We start from the raw sequence: 22,755 nt of genomic DNA on the forward strand, positions 1-22,755 counted from the left end.
GGGAGCCCCGGTGAGATTCCAGGGGACTGTGGCAGACGGGGAGTCCGGTGATGTTCCAGGGGAATGTGGCAGACGGGGAGTCCGGTGATGTTCCAGGGGACTGTGGCAGACGGGGAGTCCGGTGATGTTCCAGGGGACTGTGGGAGACGGGGAGTCCGGTGATGTTCTAGGGGACTGTGGGAGACGGGGAGCCCCGGTGAGCTTCCAGGGGACTGTGGCAGACGGGGAGTCCGGTGATGTTCCAGGGGACTGTGGGAGACGGGGAGCCCGGTGATGTTCCAGGGGACTGTGGCAGACGGGGAGTCCGGTGATGTTCCAGGGGACTGTGGGAGACGGGGAGTCCGGTGATGTTCTAGGGGACTGTGGCAGACGGGGAGTCCGGTGATGTTCCAGGGGACTGTGGGAGACGGGGAGTCCGGTGATGTTCCAGGGGACTGTGGGAGACGGTGAGTCCGGTGATGTTCCAGGGGACTGTGGGAGACGGGGAGTCGGTGATGTTCCAGGGGACTGTGGGAGACGGGGAGCCCCGTGATGTTCCAGGGGACTGTGGGAGACGGGGAGCCCAGTGATGTTCCTGGGGACTGTGGGAGACGGTGAGTCCGGTGATGTTCCAGGGGACTGTGGGAGACGGTGAGTCCGGTGATGTTCCAAGGGACTGTGGGAGACGGTGAGTCCGGTGATGTTCCAGGGGACTGTGGGAGACGGGGAGCCCCGTGATGTTCCTGGGGACTTTGGGAGACGGGGAGTCCGGTGACGTTCCAGGGGACTGTGGGAGACGGGGAGCCCGGTGATGTTCCAGGGGACTGTGGGAGACGGGGAGCCCCGTGATGTTCCAGGGGACTGTGGGAGACGGGGAGCCCCGTGATGTTCCAGGGGACTGTGGGAGACGGGGAGCCCCGTGATGTTCCAGGGGACTGTGGGAGACGGGGAGCCCCGTGACGTTCCAGGGGACTGTGGGAGACGGGGAGTCCGGTGACGTTCCAGGGGACTGTGGGAGACGGGGAGTCCGGTGACGTTCCAGGGGACTGTGGGAGACGGGGAGTCCGGTGACGTTCCAGGGGACTGTGGGAGACGGGGAGCCCCGTGACGTTCCAGGGGACTGTGGGAGACGGGGAGTCCCGTGATGTTCCATGGGACTGTGGGAGACGGGGAGTCCGGTCAGCTTCCAGGGGACTGTGGGAGACGGGGAGTCTGGTGATGTTCCAGGGGACTGTGGGAGACGGGGAGTCCCGTGATGTTCCAGGGGACTGTGGGCGACGGGGAGTCCCGTGATGTTCCAGGGGACTGTGGGAGACGGGGAGTCCCGTGATGTTCCAGGGGACTGTGGGAGACGGGGAGTCCCGTGATGTTCCAGGGGACTGTGGGAGACGGGGAGTCCGGTCAGCTTCCAGGGGACTGTGGGAGATGGGGAGTCCGGTGATGTTCCAGGGGACTGTGGGAGACGGGGAGTCCCGTGATGTTCCAGGGGACTGTGGGCGACGGGGAGTCCCGTGATGTTCCAGTGGACTGTGGGAGACGGGGAGTCCCGTGATGTTCCAGGGGACTGTGGGAGACGGGGAGTCCCGTGATGTTCCAGGAGACTGTGGGAGACGGGGAGTCCCGTGATGTTCCAGGGGACTGTGGGAGACGGGGAGTCCCGTGATGTTCCAGGGGACTGTGGGAGACGGGGAGTCTGATGATGTTCCCGGGGACTGTGGGAGACGGGGAGTCGGTGATGTTCCAGGGGACTGTGGGAGACGGGGAGCCCCGTGATGTTCCAGGGGACTGTGGGAGACGGGGAGCCCCGTGATGTTCCAGGGGACTGTGGGAGACGGTGAGTCCGGTGATGTTCCAGGGGACTGTGGGAGACGGGGAGCCCCGTGATGTTCCTGGGGACTGTGGGAGACGGGGAGTCCGGTGATGTTACAGGGGACTGTGGGAGACGGGGAGCCCCGTGATGTTCCAGGGGACTGTGGGAGACGGGGAGCCCCGTGATGTTCCAGCGGACTGTGGGAGACGGGGAGCCCCGTGATGTTCCAGGGGACTGTGGGAGACGGGGAGCCCCGTGATGTTCCAGGGGACTGTGGGAGACGGGGAGCCCCGTGATGTTCCAGGGGACTGTGGGAGACGGGGAGCCCCGTGATGTTCCTGTGGACTGTGGGAGACGGTGAGTCCGGTGATGTTCCAGTGGACTGTGGAAGACGGGGAGTCCCGTGATGTTCCAGGGGACTGTGGGAGTCGGTGAGTCCGGTGATGTTCCAGGGCACTGTGGGAGACGGGGAGCCCCGTGATGTTCCTGGGGACTGTGGGAGACGGGGAGCCCCGTGATGTTCCAGGGGACTGTGGGAGACGGGGAGTCCGGTGATGTTACAGGGGACTGTGGGAGACGGGGAGTTGGTGATGTTCCAGGGGACTGTGGGAGACGGGGAGCCCCGTGATGTTCCTGGGGACTGTGGGAGACGGGGAGCCCCGTGATGTTCCTGGGGACTGTGGGAGACGGGGAGTCCAGTGATGTTCCAGGGGACTGTGGGAGACGGGGAGTCCGGTGATGTTCCAGTGGACTGTGGGAGACGGTGAGTCCGGTGATGTTCCAGGGGACTGTGGGAGACGGGGAGTCCCGTGATGTTCCAGGGGACTGTGGGAGACGGGGAGCCCCATGATGTTCCAGGGGACTGTGGGAGACGGGGAGTCCCGTGATGTTCCAGGGGACTGTGGGAGACGGGGAGTCCCGTGATGTTCCAGGGGACTGTGGGAGACGGGGAGTCCCGTGATGTTCCAGGGGACTGTGGGAGACGGGGAGTCCGGTCAGCTTCCAGGGGACTGTGGGAGACGGGGAGTCCGGTGATGTTCCAGGGGACTGTGGGAGACAGGGAGTCCCGTAATGTTCCTGGGGACTGTGGGAGACGGGGAGCCCGGTGATGTTCCAGGGGACTGTGGGAGACGGGGAATCCAGTGATGTTCCAGGGGACTGTGGGAGACGGTGAGTCCGGTGATGTTCCAGGGGACTGTGGGAGACGGGGAGCCCCGTGATGTTCCAGGGGACTGTGGGAGACGGGGAGCCCCGTGATGTTCCAGGGGACTGTGGGAGACGGGGAGTCCGGTGATGTTCTAGGGGACTGTGGGAGACGGGGAGCCCCGGTGAGATTCCAGGGGACTGTGGCAGACGGGGAGTCCGGTGATGTTCCAGGGGAATGTGGCAGACGGGGAGTCCGGTGATGTTCCAGGGGACTGTGGCAGACGGGGAGTCCGGTGATGTTCCAGGGGACTGTGGGAGACGGGGAGTCCGGTGATGTTCTAGGGGACTGTGGGAGACGGGGAGCCCCGGTGAGCTTCCAGGGGACTGTGGCAGACGGGGAGTCCGGTGATGTTCCAGGGGACTGTGGGAGACGGGGAGCCCGGTGATGTTCCAGGGGACTGTGGCAGACGGGGAGTCCGGTGATGTTCCAGGGGACTGTGGGAGACGGGGAGTCCGGTGATGTTCTAGGGGACTGTGGCAGACGGGGAGTCCGGTGATGTTCCAGGGGACTGTGGGAGACGGGGAGTCCGGTGATGTTCCAGGGGACTGTGGTAGACAGGGAGCCCCGTGAGCTTCCAGGGGACTGTGGTAGACAGGGAGCCCCGTGAGCTTCCAGGGGACTGTGGGAGACGGGGAGCCCCGTGATGTTCCGGGGGACTGTGGGAGACGGGGAGCCCCGTGATGTTCCGGGGGACTGTGGGTGACGGGGAGCCCCGTGATGTTCCTGGGGACTGTGGGAGACGGGGAGTCCGGTGATGTTCCAGGGGACTGTGGGAGACGGGGATTCCCGTGATGTTCCAGGGGACTGTGGGAGACGGGGAGTCCCATGATGTTCCAGGGGACTGTCAGAGACGGGGAGCCCCGTGATGTTCCTGGGGGCTGTGGGAGACGGGGAGTCCGGTGATGTTCCAGGGGACTGTGGGAGACGGGGAGCCCCGTGATGTTCCAGGGGACTGTGGGAGACGGGGAGTGCAGTGATGTTCCAGGGGACTGTGGGAGACGGGGAGCCCCGTGATGTTCCTGGGGACTGTGGGAGACGGGGAGTCCGGTGATGTTCCAGGGGACTGTGGGAGACGGGGAGTCCGGTGATGTTCCAGGGGACTGTGGGAGACGGGGAGTCCGGTGATGTTCCAGGGGACTGTGGGAGACGGGGAGTCCGGTGATGTTCCAGGGGACTGTGGGAGACGGGGAGCCCCGTGATGTTCCAGGGGACTGTGGGAGACGGGGAGCCCCGTGATGTTCCAGGGGACTGTGGGAGACGGGGAGCCCCGTGATGTTCCAGGGGACTGTTGGAGACGGGAGTCCGGTGATGTTCCAGGGGACTGTGGGAGACGGGGAGTCCGGTGATGTTCCAGGGGACTGTGGGAGACGGGGAGTCCTGTGATGTTCCAGGGGACTGTGGGAGACTGGGAGTCCGGTTATGTTCAAGGGGACTCTGGGAGACGGGGAGCCCGGTGATGTTCCAGGGGACTGTGGGAGACGGGGAGCCCGGTGATGTTCCAGGGGACTGTGGGTGACGGGGAGCCCGGTGATGTTCCAGGGGACTGTGGGAGACGGGGAGTCCGGTGATGTTCCAGGGGACTGTGGGAGACGGGGATCCCCGGTGATGTTCCAGGGGACTGTGGGAGACGGGGAGCCCGGTGATGTTCCAGGGGACTGTGGGAGACGGGGATCCCCGTGACGTTCCAGGGGACTGTGGGAGACGGGGATCCCCGGTGATGTTCAAGGGGACTGTGGGAGACGGGGAGCCCGGTGATGTTCCAGGGGACTGTGGGTGACGGGGAGCCCGGTGATGTTCCAGGGGACTGTGGGAGACGGGGAGTCCGGTGATGTTCCAGGGGACTGTGGGAGACGGGGATCCCCGGTGATGTTCCAGGGGACTGTGGGAGACGGGGAGCCCGGTGATGTTCCAGGGGACTGTGGGAGACGGGGAGCCCCGTGATGTTCCAGGGGACTGTGGGAGACGGTGGGTCCGGTGATGTTCCAGGGGACTGTGGGAGACGGGGAGTCCGGTCAGCTTCCAGGGGACTGTGGGAGACGGGGAGTCCGGTCAGCTTCCAGGGGACTGTGGGAGACGGGGAGTCGGTGATGTTCCAGGGGACTGTGGGAGACGGGGAGCCCCGTGATGTTCCAGGGGACTGTGGGAGACGGGGAGCCCCGTGATGTTCCTGGGGACTGTGGGAGACGGGGAGCCCGCTGTTGTTCCAGGGGACTGTGGGAGACGGGGAGCCCCGTGATGTTCCTGGGGACTGTGGGAGACGGGGAGCCCCGTGATGTTCCAGGGGACTGTGGGAGACGGGGAGTCCCGTGATGTTCCAGGGGACTGTGGGAGACGGGGAGCCCCGTGATGTTCCAGGGGACTGTGGGAGACGGGGAGTCCCGTGATGTTCCGGGGGACTGTGGGAGACGTGGAGTCCGGTGATGTTCCGGGGGACTGTGAGAGACGGGGAGTCCGGTGATGTTCCAGGGGACTGTGGGAGACGGGGAGTCCGGTGATGTTCCAGGGGACTGTGGGAGACGGTGAGTCCGGTGATGTTCCAGGGGACTGTGGGAGACGGGGAGTCGGTGATGTTCCAGGGGACTGTGGGAGACGGGGAGCCCCGTGATGTTCCAGGGGACTGTGGGAGACGGGGAGTCCGGTGATGTTCCAGGGGACTGTGGGAGATGGGGAGTCCGGTGATGTTCCAGAGGACTGTGGGAGACGGGGAGTCCGGTGATGTTCCAGGGGACTGTGGGAGACGGGGAGTCCGGTGATGTTCCAGGGGACTGTGGGAGACGGGGAGCCCCGTGATGTTCCAAGGGACTGTGAGAGACGGGGAGCCCCGTGATGTTCCAGGGGACTGTTGGAGACGGGAGTCCGGTGATGTTCCAGGGGACTGTGGGAGACGGGGAGTCCGGTGATGTTCCAGGGGACTGTGGGAGACGGGGAGTCCCGTGATGTTCCAGGGGTCTGTGGGAGACTGGGAGTCCAGTTATGTTCAAGGGGTCTGTGGGAGACGGGGAGCCCGGTGATGTTCCAGGGGACTGTGGGAGACGGGGATCCCCGGTGATGTTCAAGGGGACTGTGGGAGACGGGGAGCCCGTTGATGTTCCAGGGGACTGTGGGTGACGGGGAGCCCGGTGATGTTCCAGGGGACTGTGGGAGACGGGGAGTCCGGTGATGTTCCAGGGGACTGTGGGAGACGGGGATCCCCGGTGATGTTCCAGGGGACTGTGGGAGACGGGGAGTCCGCAGGGAGTCCGGTCAGCTTCCAGGGGACTGTGGGAGACGGGGAGTCCGGTGATGTTCCAGCGGACTGTGGGAGACGGGGAGCCTGGTGATGTTCCTGGGGACTGTGGGAGACGGGGAGTCCGGTGATGTTCCAGGGGACTGTGGGAGATGGGGAGCCCCGTGATGTTCCAAGGGACTGTGAGAGACGGGGAGCCCCGTGATGTTCCAGGGGACTGTTGGAGACGGGAGTCCGGTGATGTTCCAGGGGACTGTGGGAGACGGGGAGTCCGGTGATGTTCCAGGGGACTGTGGGAGACGGGGAGTCCCGTGATGTTCCAGGGGACTGTGGGAGACGGGGAGTCCCGTGATGTTCCATGGGTCTGTGGGAGACTGGGAGTCCAGTTATGTTCAAGGGGTCTGTGGGAGACGGGGAGCCCGGTGATGTTCCAGGGGACTGTGGGAGACGGGGATCCCCGGTGATGTTCAAGGGGACTGTGGGAGACGGGGAGCCCGGTGATGTTCCAGGGGACTGTGGGTGACGGGGAGCCCGGTGATGTTCCAGGGGACTGTGGGAGACGGGGAGTCCGGTGATGTTCCAGGGGACTGTGGGAGACGGGGATCCCCGGTGATGTTCCAGGGGACTGTGGGAGACGGGGAGTCCGCAGGGAGTCCGGTCAGCTTCCAGGGGACTGTGGGAGACGGGGAGTCCGGTGATGTTCCAGCGGACTGTGGGAGACGGGGAGCCTGGTGATGTTCCTGGGGACTGTGGGAGACGGGGAGTCCGGTGATGTTCCAGGGGACTGTGGGAGACGGGGATTCCCGTGATGTTCCAGGGGACTGTGGGAGACGGGGAGTCCCGTGATGTTCCAGGGGACTGTGGGAGACGGGGAGTCCCGTGATGTTCCAGAGGACTGTGGGAGACGGTGAGTCCGGTGATGTTCCAGGGGACTGTGGTAGACGGGGAGCCCCGTGAGCTTCCAGGGGACTGTGGGAGACGGGGAGCCCAGTGATGTTCCGGGGGACTGTGGGAGACGGGGAGCCCCGTGATGTTCCGGGGGGCTGTGGGAGACGGGGAGCCCCGTGATGTTCCGGGGGACTGTGGGTGACGGGGAGCCCCGTGATGTTCCAGGGGACTGTGGGAGACGGGGAGCCCGGTGATGTTCCTGGGGACTGTGGGAGACGGGGAGTCCGGTGATGTTCCAGGGGACTGTGGGAGACGGGGATTCCCGTGATGTTCCAGGGGACTGTGGGAGACGGGGAGTCCCGTGATGTTCCAGGGGACTGTGGGAGACGGGGAGCCCCGTGATGTTCCAGGGGACTGTGGGAGACGGGGAGCCCCGTGATGTTCCAGGGGACTGTGAGAGACGGGGAGTCCCGTGATGTTCCAGGGGACTGTGGGAGACGGGGAGTCCCGTGATGTTCCAGGGGACTGTGGGAGACGGGGAGTCCAGTGATGTTCCAGGGGACTGTGGGAGACGGGGAGCCCCGTGATGTTCCTGGGGACTGTGGGAGACGGGGAGTCTGGTGATGTTCCAGGGGACTGTGGGAGACGGGGAGTCCGGAGATGTTCCAGGGGACTGTGGGAGACGGGGAGTCCGGTGATGTTCCAGGGGACTGTGGGAGACGGGGAGCCCGGTGATGTTCCAGGGGACTGTGGGAGACGGGGAGTCCGGTGATGTTCCAGGGGACTGTGGGAGACGGGGAGCCCGGTGATGTTCCAGGGGACTGTGGGAGACGGGGAGTCCGGTGATGTTCCAGGGGACTGTGGGAGACGGGGAGTCCGGTGATGTTCCAGGGGACTGTGGGAGACGGGGAGTCCGGTGATGTTCCAGGGGACTGTGGGAGACGGGGAGTCCGGTGATGTTCCTGTGGACTGTGGGAGACGGGGATCCCGGTGATGTTCCAGGGGACTGTGGGAGACGGGGAGTCCGGTGATGTTCCAGGGGACTGTGGGAGACGGGGAGCCCCGTGATGTTCCAGGGGACTGTGAGAGACGGGGAGCCCCGTGATGTTCCAGGGGACTGTTGGAGACGGGAGTCCGGTGATGTTCCAGGGGACTGTGGGAGACGGGGAGTCCGGTGATGTTCCAGGGGACTGTGGGAGACGGGGAGTCCCGTGATGTTCCAGGGGACTGTGGGAGACTGGGAGTCCAGTTATGTTCAAGGGGTCTGTGGGAGACGGGGAGCCCGGTGATGTTCCAGGGGACTGTGGGAGACGGGGAGCCCGGTGATGTTCCAGGGGACTGTGGGTGACGGGGAGCCCGGTGATGTTCCAGGGGAATGTGGGAGACGGGGAGCCCGGTGATGTTCCTGGGGACTGTGGGAGACAGGGAGTCCGGTGATGTTCCAGGGGACTGTGGGAGACGGGGAGTCCGCGGGGAGTCCGGTCAGCTTCCAGGGGACTGTGGGAGACGGGGAGTCCGCGGGGAGTCCGGTCAGCTTCCAGGGGACTGTGGGAGACGGGGAGTCCGGTGATGTTCCAGCGGACTGTGGGAGACGGGGAGCCTGGTGATGTTCCTGGGGACTGTGGGAGACGGGGAGTCCGGTGATGTTCCAGGGGACTGTGGGAGACGGGGATTCCCGTGATGTTCCAGGGGACTGTGGGAGACGGGGAGTCCCGTGATGTTCCAGGGGACTGTGGGAGACGGGGAGTCCCGTGATGTTCCAGAGGACTGTGGGAGATGGTGGGTCCGGTGATGTTCCAGGGGACTGTGAGAGACGGGGAGTCCCGTGATGTTCCAGGGGACTGTGGGAGACGGGGAGTCCGGTCAGGTTCCAGGGGACTGTGGGAGACGGGGAGTCCGGTCAGCTTCCAGGGGACTGTGGGAGACGGGGAGTCGGTGATGTTCCAGGGGACTGTGGGAGACGGGGAGCCCCGTGATGTTCCAGGGGACTGTGGGAGACGGGGAGCCCCGTGATGTTCCTGGGGACTGTGGGAGACGGGGAGGCCGGTGTTGTTCCAGGGGACTGTGGGAGACGGGGAGCCCCGTGATGTTCCAGGGGACTGTGGGAGACGGGGAGTCCCGTGATGTTCCAGGGGACTGTGGGAGACGGGGAGCCCCGTGATGTTCCAGGGGACTGTGGGAGACGGGGAGCCCCGTGATGTTCCTGGGGACTGTGGGAGACGGGGAGTCCGGTCAGCTTCCAGGGGACTGTGGGAGACGGGGAGTCCGGTGATGTTCCAGCGGACTGTGGGAGACGGGGAGCCTGGTGATGTTCCTGGGGACTGTGGGAGACGGGGAGTCCGGTGATGTTCCAGGGGACTGTGGGAGACGGGGATTCCCGTGATGTTCCAGGGGACTGTGGGAGACGGGGAGTCCCGTGATGTTCCAGGGGACTGTGGGAGACGGGGAGTCCCGTGATGTTCCAGAGGACTGTGGGAGATGGTGGGTCCGGTGATGTTCCAGGGGACTGTGAGAGACGGGGAGTCCCGTGATGTTCCAGGGGACTGTGGGAGACGGGGAGTCCGGTCAGGTTCCAGGGGACTGTGGGAGACGGGGAGTCCGGTCAGCTTCCAGGGGACTGTGGGAGACGGGGAGTCGGTGATGTTCCAGGGGACTGTGGGAGACGGGGAGCCCCGTGATGTTCCAGGGGACTGTGGGAGACGGGGAGCCCCGTGATGTTCCTGGGGACTGTGGGAGACGGGGAGGCCGGTGTTGTTCCAGGGGACTGTGGGAGACGGGGAGCCCCGTGATGTTCCAGGGGACTGTGGGAGACGGGGAGTCCCGTGATGTTCCAGGGGACTGTGGGAGACGGGGAGCCCCGTGATGTTCCAGGGGACTGTGGGAGACGGGGAGTCCCGTGATGTTCCAGGGGACTGTGGGAGACGGGGAGTCCGGTGATGTTCCAGGGGACTGTGGGAGACGGGGAGTCCGGTGATGTTCCAGGGGACTGTGGGAGACGGGGAGTCCGGTGATGTTCCAGGGGACTGTGGGAGACGGTGAGTCCGGTGATGTTCCAGGGGACTGTGGGAGACGGGGAGTCGGTGATGTTCCAGGGGACTGTGGGAGACGGGGAGCCCCGTGATGTTCCAGGGGACTGTGGGAGACGGGGAGCCCAGTGATGTTCCTGGGGACTGTGGGAGACGGTGAGTCCGGTGATGTTCCAGGGGACTGTGGGAGACGGTGAGTCCGGTGATGTTCCAGGGGACTGTGGGAGACGGTGAGTCCGGTGATGTTCCAGGGGACTGTGGGAGACGGGGAGCCCCGTGATGTTCCTGGGGACTGTGGGAGACGGGGAGTCCGGTGACGTTCCAGGGGACTGTGGGAGACGGGGAGCCCGGTGATGTTCCAGGGGACTGTGGGAGACGGGGAGCCCCGTGATGTTCCAGGGGACTGTGGGAGACGGGGAGCCCCGTGATGTTCCAGGGGACTGTGGGAGACGGGGAGCCCCGTGATGTTCCAGGGGACTGTGGGAGACGGGGAGCCACGTGACGTTCCAGGGGACTGTGGGAGACGGGGAGTCCGGTGACGTTCCAGGGGACTGTGGGAGACGGGGAGTCCGGTGACGTTCCAGGGGACTGTGGGAGACGGGGAGTCCGGTGACGTTCCAGGGGACTGTGGGAGACGGGGAGCCCCGTGACGTTCCAGGGGACTGTGGGAGACGGGGAGTCCCGTGATGTTCCATGGGACTGTGGGAGACGGGGAGTCCGGTCAGCTTCCAGGGGACTGTGGGAGACGGGGAGTCTGGTGATGTTCCAGGGGACTGTGGGAGACGGGGAGTCCCGTGATGTTCCAGGGGACTGTGGGCGACGGGGAGTCCCGTGATGTTCCAGGGGACTGTGGGAGACGGGGAGTCCCGTGATGTTCCAGGGGACTGTGGGAGACGGGGAGTCCCGTGATGTTCCAGGGGACTGTGGGAGACGGGGAGTCCGGTCAGCTTCCAGGGGACTGTGGGAGATGGGGAGTCCGGTGATGTTCCAGGGGACTGTGGGAGACGGGGAGTCCCGTGATGTTCCAGGGGACTGTGGGCGACGGGGAGTCCCGTGATGTTCCAGGGGACTGTGGGAGACGGGGAGTCCCGTGATGTTCCAGGGGACTGTGGGAGACGGGGAGTCCCGTGATGTTCCAGGAGACTGTGGGAGACGGGGAGTCCCGTGATGTTCCAGGGGACTGTGGGAGACGGGGAGTCCCGTGATGTTCCAGGGGACTGTGGGAGACGGGGAGTCTGATGATGTTCCCGGGGACTGTGGGAGACGGGGAGTCGGTGATGTTCCAGGGGACTGTGGGAGACGGGGAGCCCCGTGATGTTCCAGGGGACTGTGGGAGACGGGGAGCCCCGTGATGTTCCAGGGGACTGTGGGAGACGGTGAGTCCGGTGATGTTCCAGGGGACTGTGGGAGACGGGGAGCCCCGTGATGTTCCTGGGGACTGTGGGAGACGGGGAGTCCGGTGATGTTACAGGGGACTGTGGGAGACGGGGAGCCCCGTGATGTTCCAGGGGACTGTGGGAGACGGGGAGCCCCGTGATGTTCCAGCGGACTGTGGGAGACGGGGAGCCCCGTGATGTTCCAGGGGACTGTGGGAGACGGGGAGCCCCGTGATGTTCCAGGGGACTGTGGGAGACGGGGAGCCCCGTGATGTTCCAGGGGACTGTGGGAGACGGGGAGCCCCGTGATGTTCCTGTGGACTGTGGGAGACGGTGAGTCCGGTGATGTTCCAGTGGACTGTGGAAGACGGGGAGTCCCGTGATGTTCCAGGGGACTGTGGGAGTCGGTGAGTCCGGTGATGTTCCAGGGCACTGTGGGAGACGGGGAGCCCCGTGATGTTCCTGGGGACTGTGGGAGACGGGGAGCCCCGTGATGTTCCAGGGGACTGTGGGAGACGGGGAGTCCGGTGATGTTCCAGCGGACTGTGGGAGACGGGGAGCCCCGTGATGTTCCAGGGGACTGTGGGAGACGGGGAGCCCCGTGATGTTCCAGGGGACTGTGGGAGACGGGGAGCCCCGTGATGTTCCAGGGGACTGTGGGAGACGGGGAGCCCCGTGATGTTCCTGTGGACTGTGGGAGACGGTGAGTCCGGTGATGTTCCAGTGGACTGTGGAAGACGGGGAGTCCCGTGATGTTCCAGGGGACTGTGGGAGTCGGTGAGTCCGGTGATGTTCCAGGGCACTGTGGGAGACGGGGAGCCCCGTGATGTTCCTGGGGACTGTGGGAGACGGGGAGCCCCGTGATGTTCCAGGGGACTGTGGGAGACGGGGAGTCCGGTGATGTTACAGGGGACTGTGGGAGACGGGGAGTTGGTGATGTTCCAGGGGACTGTGGGAGACGGGGAGCCCCGTGATGTTCCTGGGGACTGTGGGAGACGGGGAGCCCCGTGATGTTCCTGGGGACTGTGGGAGACGGGGAGTCCAGTGATGTTCCAGGGGACTGTGGGAGACGGGGAGTCCGGTGATGTTCCAGTGGACTGTGGGAGACGGTGAGTCCGGTGATGTTCCAGGGGACTGTGGGAGACGGGGAGTCCCGTGATGTTCCAGGGGACTGTGGGAGACGGGGAGCCCCATGATGTTCCAGGGGACTGTGGGAGACGGGGAGTCCCGTGATGTTCCAGGGGACTGTGGGAGACGGGGAGTCCCGTGATGTTCCAGGGGACTGTGGGAGACGGGGAGTCCTGTGATGTTCCAGGGGACTGTGGGAGACGGGGAGTCCTGTGATGTTCCAGGGGACTGTGGGAGACGGGGAGCCCCGTGATGTTCCAGGGGACTGTGGGAGACGGGGAGCCCTGTGAAGTTCCGGGAGCTGTGGAAGACGGGGAGCCCGGTGAAGTTCCAGGGACTGTGGGAGACGGGGAGCCCCGTGATGTTCCAGGGGACTGTGGGAGACGGGGAGCCCGGTGAAGTTCCAGGGACTGTGGGAGTTGTGGAATCATATTCCCTTGAGTCACAAAGTCAGAACAGCAGGAGTTATCCAATCATGGTTTACTGAGCAAATTATAGCTAGTGTTACAGCTAAGGAAAATGTTCATGAAGTTTCCCACTATTTGTGTTGTTGATTTTCTTTCTCCCCCAGTAACTTCCCTGCCACTGATGTTGGATTCACCATTCTTTTGTCACCTGCCTGATAACTGGTGCTCTTGAAGAAAGGAATCGTGGATGATAGCTTTGGGAGGGATACGGGCAAAACATGAGCATGGGGAAACTAGCACATGTACACCTTGTTCAGCTTGAGTGAGATAGGCTATACTACCTGTTTCCATGCTGTATGACTCTGTTGTCCCCCAGTCATCTGTGGCAAGCGATGAGGTGAAAATTTCTTTCGGATTCTCAGCAAACCCCACCTTTGCCTCCCTCTCTAGCCTGGGGTACATCTCATCAGGCCCTGAAAATTTATCCACCACCAGAATACCAGAGTCAGCTTTAGTATCATTGACTTAAATGACGTGAAATGTGTTGCTTTCCGGCAACACTATAGCACAGGGACATAATTATTGTGACTTGCAAAATAAATAATGCAATAAAGAGGAGCAGTGAGGTAATGTTCATAGACAGTTTACAAAGCTCTTTATTGATAATCCCTGAATTCCCCAACCATGATGCCCTTCTCCTCTGTGACTACCTCACCATGCACAGGTTGCCCCTTCTGTCTCTAATTAACAGTTTCAGATTGCTCCTGCTTTGTTTGGTATTCTAGTTTCACCTCTATTGCTCTGCTAACATTTAGATAGATAGATAGATAGATAGATACTTTATTCATCCCCATGGGGAAATTCAACTTTTTTTCCAATGTCCCATACACTTGTTGTAGCAAAACTAATTACATACAATACTTAACTCAGTAAAAAATATGATATGCATCTAAATCACTATCTCAAAAAGCATTAATAATAGCTTTTAAAAAGTTCTTAAGTCCTGGCGGTAGAATTGTAAAGCCTAATGGCATTGGGGAGTATTGACCTCTTCATCCTGTCTGAGGAGCATTGTATCGATAGTAACCTGTCGCTGAAACTGCTTCTCTGTCTCTGGATGGTGCTATGTAGTGATTAACGAAAGCACTACATCCTTTTTCACTTAGTGATTGTATCCTAAACACCCTCACAGTTATCCACCCTCCCCATCTTGTTAAATTAAAACACACTTTTCCCATTTGTGATGAATTATCCTGAATCTGAATTGATTCTGTTTCTCTCTATGGGTGCAACTTGTTTGCAACATTGTCTTACTTTAGCTCACCATCATCAACAATTTTTTGCTCTAATTGACCCCCTCCCCCTGCACCCCAGGCTGACATTTTGTGTTATTGCTTCTAGCTTCAGGTTGTTAAACTATTATGGGATGTCCCTGCTACCTGCCCAAGTAATTGGGGGCAAGTGAGCCAGTGTTTGTCCGGGCTCTGGCAGGAAGAGCCAGCCCTGGCCTGTCATAGTCTGCCTAGATTTGCTGGTCCCACCCTGTGAGGTAGTAGTGCTGCCTATGTTAATCATGTAGATCACCACTGGCCCATCAGAATCTCCAGGTGGAAGGATGCGGGGAATGAGTCACAGCACTTTAAATCCTCAACATCTTGGTCTCCAGGGTGGTTGGAGTCAGTTGTTCAAAGGCAGCTTTATGTGGGCACCAGACTTCCAGTGGAATGGTTAGTTTGCTGTGTTATGAACCTGGGATTGATGGCATTGACTCACACCTTTCACACAAGGGCGGTTTTTAAGGTTTACTCTGCTCATGCAGGAAGAATGTAACTGTCCTCTGGCTATTGTGTCTGCAATTATCAGCCATTCCTCGCTGTTCCTGGCTCTTCTTTCTCTTCCCCTTGATATCTGCCGCAGAGAATGGCATCAGTAACCCAGCAGTGCTAATTTAGAACAATTCTCACCAAGTCTCTGCAATGAATGTCATGCACAGCTATGTACCTGTGTTATGTTTGGAGAGCTCTGGCTCTGGGTGAACTTCAACTTCAAGTTTAAATGTCATTGGGGGGTACATCACGTGATGACGTAGGATCGAGACGTGGGAATCCAGCTTTCCCGTAAAAAACTAATAAATAAATGTTTAAGTGAAGAAAAGTTAGTAAATATTTTCTAAAAACTTTGTCTAAACTACTCAGGATTTTCCTTAGATATGCCTCCTAAACAGACGCAGAAGAAAACTACTACTTTGAAGACAGTACAAGCTGGGCCGGCCACCATGAAGGAGCCTCGGACTCAAGTGCATCTCACCTCCGGCGATACAGAACAGGAATCGGCGGCAACATCAACAGTCTCCAAGAAGGAACAACAGGAACTGCGCGTGCGCGAAGGAAGGGGCATGCGCAAACATGAGCAATTTGAACTACAAATCCCAGCTACGATTGGAAGTGGAAGTGAAAATGAATCCAAGGTGGGTTCGGATTCTCTGGAACATACAGATGAAGATGAGGAGGTAAAAGAAGAACAACAGGAAGAGGTTGGAGGTGGAAGATCTTCTGGAGACATAAGAAAAGCTTTGGTGCAAATAATGCATGAATTAAAAGAATTAAAAACATTAAAAATAATACAAGAAGTTATTAAAAATATGAAGACGATGTTTGATAAAATGGTGAAAAAAACAGGAGAAGATGGACAAGAAAGTTTAAAAAGTTGGAAGAAATAACGAGAGACACTATTGATAGAGTGAATAAAATGGAAGATAATATTCTTGCCTGGACATCAGAAAGAAAATGACTGTTGGAAAAAATAGACATGCTTGAAAATTTTAGTAGACAAAATAATATTAAAATTGTTGGTCTTAAAGAAGGGATAAGTTTTTTATTCACAACATTAGCAGGGTTTTTTTGTTGTTTTTCTTTATCTATTTTTCTTTTATCTTTCTTTGCCTGGATGAGTGGAGGGGAGACACATAGCAACATGGAGAATTTTAAAATAATTCCCCAAGGTACAATGAGAGTTGAATTATTATGTATTATTATAGATTGGAGTAACCCCATTAAAAATAATGACTAATTTAATGAATTTTTAAAGTTTTAATGTTAATGGACTTAATGGACTGGTGAAAAGAAAAAGAATTTTAACATGCATTAAGAAAATTAAAATAGATATAGCTTTTATACAAGAAACACATTTAACAGAGATAGAACATCAGAAATTAAAGAGAGATTGGGTCAGCTTCATTTAATTCAAAAGCGGGGGGAGTTGCAATTTTGGTTAACAAAACTTTACCAATTAAAATACAAAATGTATTGATTCTGCGGGAAGATATGTAATTATACATTGTCAAATCTTTTCAGAACTATGGACTCTTATGAATATTTATGCACCAAATGAAAATGATGTAAAATTTATACAAGAGGTTTTTTTGAATTTGGCTGACGCACACGATAAAATATTAATAGGTGGAGACTTTAACTTTTGTCTAGACCCAGTTTTAGATAGGTCAACAAAGGTTGTTACAAAACCAAAAGTAGCAAAATTAACTTTATCATTGATGAAAGATTTAAATTTGATTGATATATGGAGAAGAATTAACCCAAGAGAAAGAGATTATTCATTTTATTCAAATAGACATAAAACTTATTCAAGGATAGATTTTTTCCTACTATCAGCGAATATTCAAGACAGAGTGAAAATTATGGAATATAAAACAAGAATATTGTCAGATCATTCCCCCTTGATAATGACAATGATAATGATCGATAAGGAATCGATTTACAGATGGAGATTTAATTCAATTTTATTAAAACGTCAAGATTTTTGTGATTTTATGAAAAAACAGATTCAGTTTTTTTTAGATACAAACTCACATTCAGTTGATGATAAATTTATATTATGAAAAGCGATGAAGGCATATTTGAGAGGCCAGATAATAAGTTATACTTCTAAAATTAAGAAGGAATATAAAGTAGAAATAGATCAATTGGAAAAAGAGATTACAAAATTCGAAAAAGAATCTCAAAGATATATGACAGAACAAAAACAAAGACAACTTGTTAATAAGAAGCTACAATATAATACACTTCAGACATACCAAACAGAAAAAGCAATGATGAGAACTAAACAGAGATATTATGAACTGGGTGAAAGATCACACAAGATTCTTGCTTGGCAGTTAAAAACAGACCAGGCTTCCAAAACGATAAATGCAATTAGAACAAGTGTAAATAAAATTACTTATAAACCTTTAGAAATCAATGAAACTTTAAAAAAAATTTATTCTGAACTGTATCAATCAGAATCATAAAATGATATTGTTGAGATAGAAAGGTTTTTATCACAAATAACTCTCTCAAAATTGAATTTGGAAGAACAGAAGGGATTAGATGTGCCTTTTAAATTAAAAGAGGTCGAAGAAGCTCTAGGATCACTTCAGAGTAATAAATCTCCAGGAGAAGATGGTTTTCTGCCTGAATTTTACAAAAAGTTTAAAGATTTATTAATTCCTCCTTTTATGGAGCTAATGCACCAAGCGGAAAGAATGCATAAACTTCCAGAATCTTTTTCGACAGCTATTTTAATAGTGTTGCCAAAAAAAGACAGAGATCTTTTAAAGCCAACATCATATAGACCTATTTCTTTGTTGAATATGGACTATAAAATAATAGCAAAGATTTTATCTAATAGATTATCTAAATACTTACCAAAATTAATACACATGGACCAAGCAGGATTTATTAAAAATAGACAATCGACAGATAATGTAACTCGGTTACTTAGCATAATTCATTTGGCACAAAAGAGGGAAGAAATGAGTGTGGCAGTTGCTTTGGATGCAGAAAAAGCATTTGATAGATTGGAATGGGATTTTTTTATTTAAGGTATTGGAAAAATATGGATTAGGAGTATCTTTTATAAAATGGATTAAAACCTTAAATACTAACCCCAAAGCTAAAGTGGTGACAAATGGCCAAATTTCAACATCATTTCAGTTAACAAGGTCAACTAGACAAGGTTGTCCATTATCACCTGCTTTATTTGTGTTGCCGATAGAACCATTAGCTGAATTAATTAGAACTGACTCAGATATTATGGGTTTCAGAGTTAATCAGGAGGAATATAAGATTAATTTATTTGCTGATGATGTTCTGATTTATCTAACTAACCCATTGCATTTGTTGCGTAAATTATCTTCTAGATTGGAAGAATATGGGAAAATATCAGGGTACAAAATAAACTGGGATAAAAGTGAAATTCTACCCCTTACTGAAGGAGATTATAGTCAATGTCGATTAATAACTCAATTTAGATGGCCGATAAATGGTATAAAGTATTTAGGTATAAGAGTTGATAATGATATAAAGAATTTATATAAACTAAATTATTTGCCATTATTGAAAAAAATTCAAGAGGATCTTGACAAATGGATGATGTTACCAATAACATTGACTCTACCTACTAATGCTGTAAAAATGAATATATTCCCTAGATTACAATATTTATTCCAAACACTACCAATACAGTTACCACAGAAGTTTTTTCAAGAGTTAAATAAATGTGTGAGGAAGTTCCTTTGGAAAGGTAAGATGTCAAGAATATCGTTGGAAAAATTGACATGGAAATTTGACCTAGGAGGGTTACAATTACCAAATTTTAAGAATTATTACAAAGCAAATCAACTTAGATTTATTGCATCTTTTTTTGATGAAGGTAAACTGGCATGGATTAGAATAGAATTAGATAAAATAGGAGAAAATATACCAGAAGATTTTATATATAAATGGGAATCTAAATGGATACGTGAAAAGAAAGAATCTCTTATACTAAAACATTTGATTGATTTATGGAATAAGATAAATGTTGATGAGATAAAGAAATCTTTATTAGCAAAGAGACCTTTAACTTATTCCTTTTACAATGGATAATCAACTTTTATATAATTGGTTTCACAAAGGGATTAGATATATAGGAGACTGTTTTGAAGGAGGTATATTAATGTCATTTGACCAATTAAAGAATAAATACAAAATATCAAATAACACTCTTTTCTGTTATTTCCAATTAAGGGCTTATTTAAGAGATAAACTGGGTCAAACAATGTTATTGCCGAAACCTAATGAAATAGAAACTTTAATTCATAAAGGAAAAATTAAAAAAAATATTTCTGGTATGTATAATTTGATTCAAAAACAGGCAATTAAACAAGGAATTCATAAGTCAGGACAAAAATGGGAAACTGATTTGAAGATTAAAATTGATGAAACAAGTTGGTCAAGATCATGTCTGGACAGTATGACAAATACAATAAATGTTCGACTAAGATTAGTACAATATAACTTTTTACATCAATTATATATTACACCACAAAAAATAAATAGATTAAACTCAAATTTATCTGATCAATGTTTTTGATGTAATCAAGAAATTGGTACTTTTTTTACACTCTACTTGATCTTGTTTTAAAATTCAACCTTTTTGGACAAATTTAAGAGTTTTACTGGAACAAATTACTGGAATACAACTTGCACATAATCCAACATTATTATTACTAGGTGATATTGAAGGGATAAAATCGAAATCCAAATTGAATAAATATCAGAAAGAATTCATAAAAATTGCATTGGCAGTAGCCAAAAAGGCTATTGCAGTTACTTGGAAATCGGATTCATACTTAAGTATAGATCGTTGGAAGAATGAAATTTTTAGCTGCATTCCACTTGAAAAAATTACATAATTTAAGAGATAAATATGAAATATTTCTGAAAATTTGGTGCCCTTATTTACAAAAGATAGGATTAAATATATAGGTGCTCCAAAGATAAAATTATTGGTTATCTGGGGAAATAAATAAATATACATATTAAAGCTATTATGAACTCCATGGAGCATGTGGGGATCTTCCGATATCCAGGCATTCTTTCTTTCTTTTTTCTTCTCTTTTTTTTCTATAGGGATATGTTAGGGGGGAGGGGGGAAGGGTTGTTAATTTTTTTTCTTTCTGTAACCTATTTGAAAATTCGAAAATTCAATTAAAAAAATGTATTAAAAAAAAGTTTATAAGTCATTCAGCCATACATGAAGATCCATGAAATGAAACAGCATTACTTAAGGGTCAAAGTGCCAAAAACACAATAATCCCTTTGAATATTCTACAGTAAGCCTTTAAATTTACACACTCAAAGAATCAAGTGCCAGTCTTAACTGTGTAGTACAGATGTGTTAGTACTGTTTTGTGGAAGTAGCTATTATCAGAATCAGGTTTATTATCACTGTTGTGAAATTTGTTGTTTTGTGGTAACAGTACAATGCAAGGTATAAAGAATTATTAGGTCATAATATAAAAAGTGTGATAGTGAAACAGTGAGGAGGTGCTCATGGACTATTCCAAAATCTGATGGCAGAGGGGATGAAGCTGTTCCTCAAAGGCTGAGTGTGGGTTTTCAGGTTCCTGATGGTAATAATAAGGCATGTCCCAGGTGATGAGGCTCGTTAATGGATGTCACCTTGAGGTACTTCCTTTTGGAGATGTCCTTGATAGTGGGGAGGCTGTGCCCGTGATGGAGCTAACTGACTCTACCACCCTCTGCAGCCTTGATCCTGCCACATTGGAGTCTCCATGCCAGTGGTGATGCAGCCAGTCAGAATGCTCGCCACTGTACATCTGTAGAAAGTTGCTAGATTCATCTCAGACTCCTAATGAAGTATAGCCACTGGTGTGTCGTTTTTGTTGGGGCCCAGGATGAATCCTCTACAATGTTGATGCCCAGGAAATTGAAGCTGCTCACCCCTTCCACTGCAGACCACATAATAAGATTTGGTATGTCTTCATAAGTTCCCTTCCCTTTCCTGAAGTCTACAATCAAATCCTTGGTCTTGCTGACATTGAGTGCAGTTGTGACACCACTCAACCAGCCCATCTATTTCACTGCTATATGCCGGTTCTTGGCAATGTCTGTACAGGGGGGATTTTGATGGGATGTCAGTGCTGTGTGTGATAATATTAATACTTTTCCTTTACAGGCAGAAGAAGGAAACATTGAGTACAAGGTGAGTTGGACAGGAGTCTCCACTTCTGGGGCTGAGTGTTCGGACACTAGTTGATATGTTTGGTAATGCACTGCTATGATCCCTTTCAAGCAATTCTTATGGGTCTTGATGCAGAGTTGATATTTCTCTGAATGTCTTCTCAAGGCCCAGCTGACTCTGCAAACAAGGGTTCAGCCATTTAGGGCCAAGAGCAGCCTATATGGTGTGTGTGCTTTTTGATTTGGATGACTTTCATGGAGGTAGACAGAGGGTATGTTGGTCAGGAGATGGTGGGGGGGCCTTGCTGCTGACTTGGGGATGAATCAAGTTCAAGTTTATTGCTGTACACATTCCTCCAGACCAGATGCACAACACAGTGCAAATAATACACAAACATAAAACAGTAATATTACCACTAGTAAATTCACAAGTACTAAGGTGTATTTGCGGCACAAGTTAAAAAGTAAACAGTACTGTATAATCCTACTGGCGGTTCATGTGTGATGAGACCTGAGTGGTGGCAGGGAGTTCAGTAACCATACAGCCTGGGGGAAGAAGCTGTTACCCATCCTATGGTACCTCCCTGCTGATGATAAGAGGTTAAAGAGATTGTTGGACAGATGGGAAGGATCATTGACAATTCTAAGGGCTCTGAATTGTCAGTGCTCCCTCCCATCCAATCAACAATGAACAATCAGCACTCCTGATCAATATCTCTAGATGGAAAAGAGACTCTAATGATCCACTCAGCAGTCCTTGCAGTCCTTTGTAGGGATTTGCAGTCCGATGCTTTACAGTTCCCTTATCAGATAGTGATGTAGCTGTTCAGGACACTTGATGGTGCTCCTGTAAAAATTGATTATAATGGGGGCGGCGGAGCCTCACTCACCTTAATCTCAGGAACTGGAGATGCTGCTGTGCTTTCTTGATCAAAGAGATGGTGTTGAGGAGCCAGATGAGACTGTGCATTCCCAGAAACTTAATGCTCTTCTCTTTACGAATGAGCTGCGTATGTGCAGTAAGGAGTGATTAGCCTGCACCATCCTAAAGCATCTCTGTGTGCCATCTCGTTGTTATTGATGAAGCCAGCAACTGTTGTCTTCGGAAAGCTTGATGATTCAGTAGCAGTGCAGTCACACATCAGCAGCGTATCCCTGGTGGTGCTGGTGCTCACAATGAGATGGCCTTTCTGTCGAGAGGTCCCAAGATCCAGTTACAGAGGGGTGTTGAGACCCAGTGAGGATAGTTTACCCATCAGCTTCTGATAGGTGATTGTATTAAACACTGAGCTGAAGCTGATAAATAGCATCCTGGTGCGGGAGGCACTATTTTCCACATGGAACAGGGCAGAGTGGAGTGCAGAAACTATGGCAACCAGCTGCTTGTGTCCCTTCAGATGCTTCTGATTGTCTAGTAACTCTTGCTTTGTATCCTCAGCTGAAGTTAGTCAACCCCTCACAGTACCGCTTCGAGCACTTGGTCACACAGATGAAGTGGCGCCTTCAGGAGGGCCGTGGTGAGGCTGTTTATCAGATCGGGGTGGAAGACAATGGTCTGTTGGTGGGGCTCTCTGAAGATGAGCTAAAGGCTTCGCTCAAGACCCTGCGCAAGATGGCAGAGAAGTAATTTTGTTTGTAATCTTGATCGAGCAGGGGAGGGTACTGGGATCCCGTCTTGGTGCACGTG

At 53.2% G+C, this 22,755-nt stretch overlaps 1 protein-coding gene across 2 annotated transcripts in view; it reads left to right on the forward strand.

Annotated features, from left to right (window-relative positions):
• gtpbp2b (GTP binding protein 2b) overlaps positions 1-22,755 on the forward strand; it is a 151,475-nt gene that overhangs the window by 106,142 nt on the left and 22,578 nt on the right. The window contains exons 2-3 of one of the 2 annotated variants that reach the window (XM_073056272.1): positions 21,064-21,090; positions 22,507-22,691. In XM_073056272.1, the coding sequence (XP_072912373.1) occupies positions 21,064-21,090; positions 22,507-22,691 (212 nt within the window). The remainder of the gene's footprint in view (positions 1-21,063; positions 21,091-22,506; positions 22,692-22,755) is intronic. The other variant, XM_073056274.1, reaches the window with a different exon arrangement.

The sequence above is a fragment of the Hemitrygon akajei genome, chromosome 9 (assembly GCF_048418815.1).
Source record: "Hemitrygon akajei chromosome 9, sHemAka1.3, whole genome shotgun sequence".
Lineage (NCBI taxonomy): Eukaryota > Metazoa > Chordata > Chondrichthyes > Myliobatiformes > Dasyatidae > Hemitrygon > Hemitrygon akajei.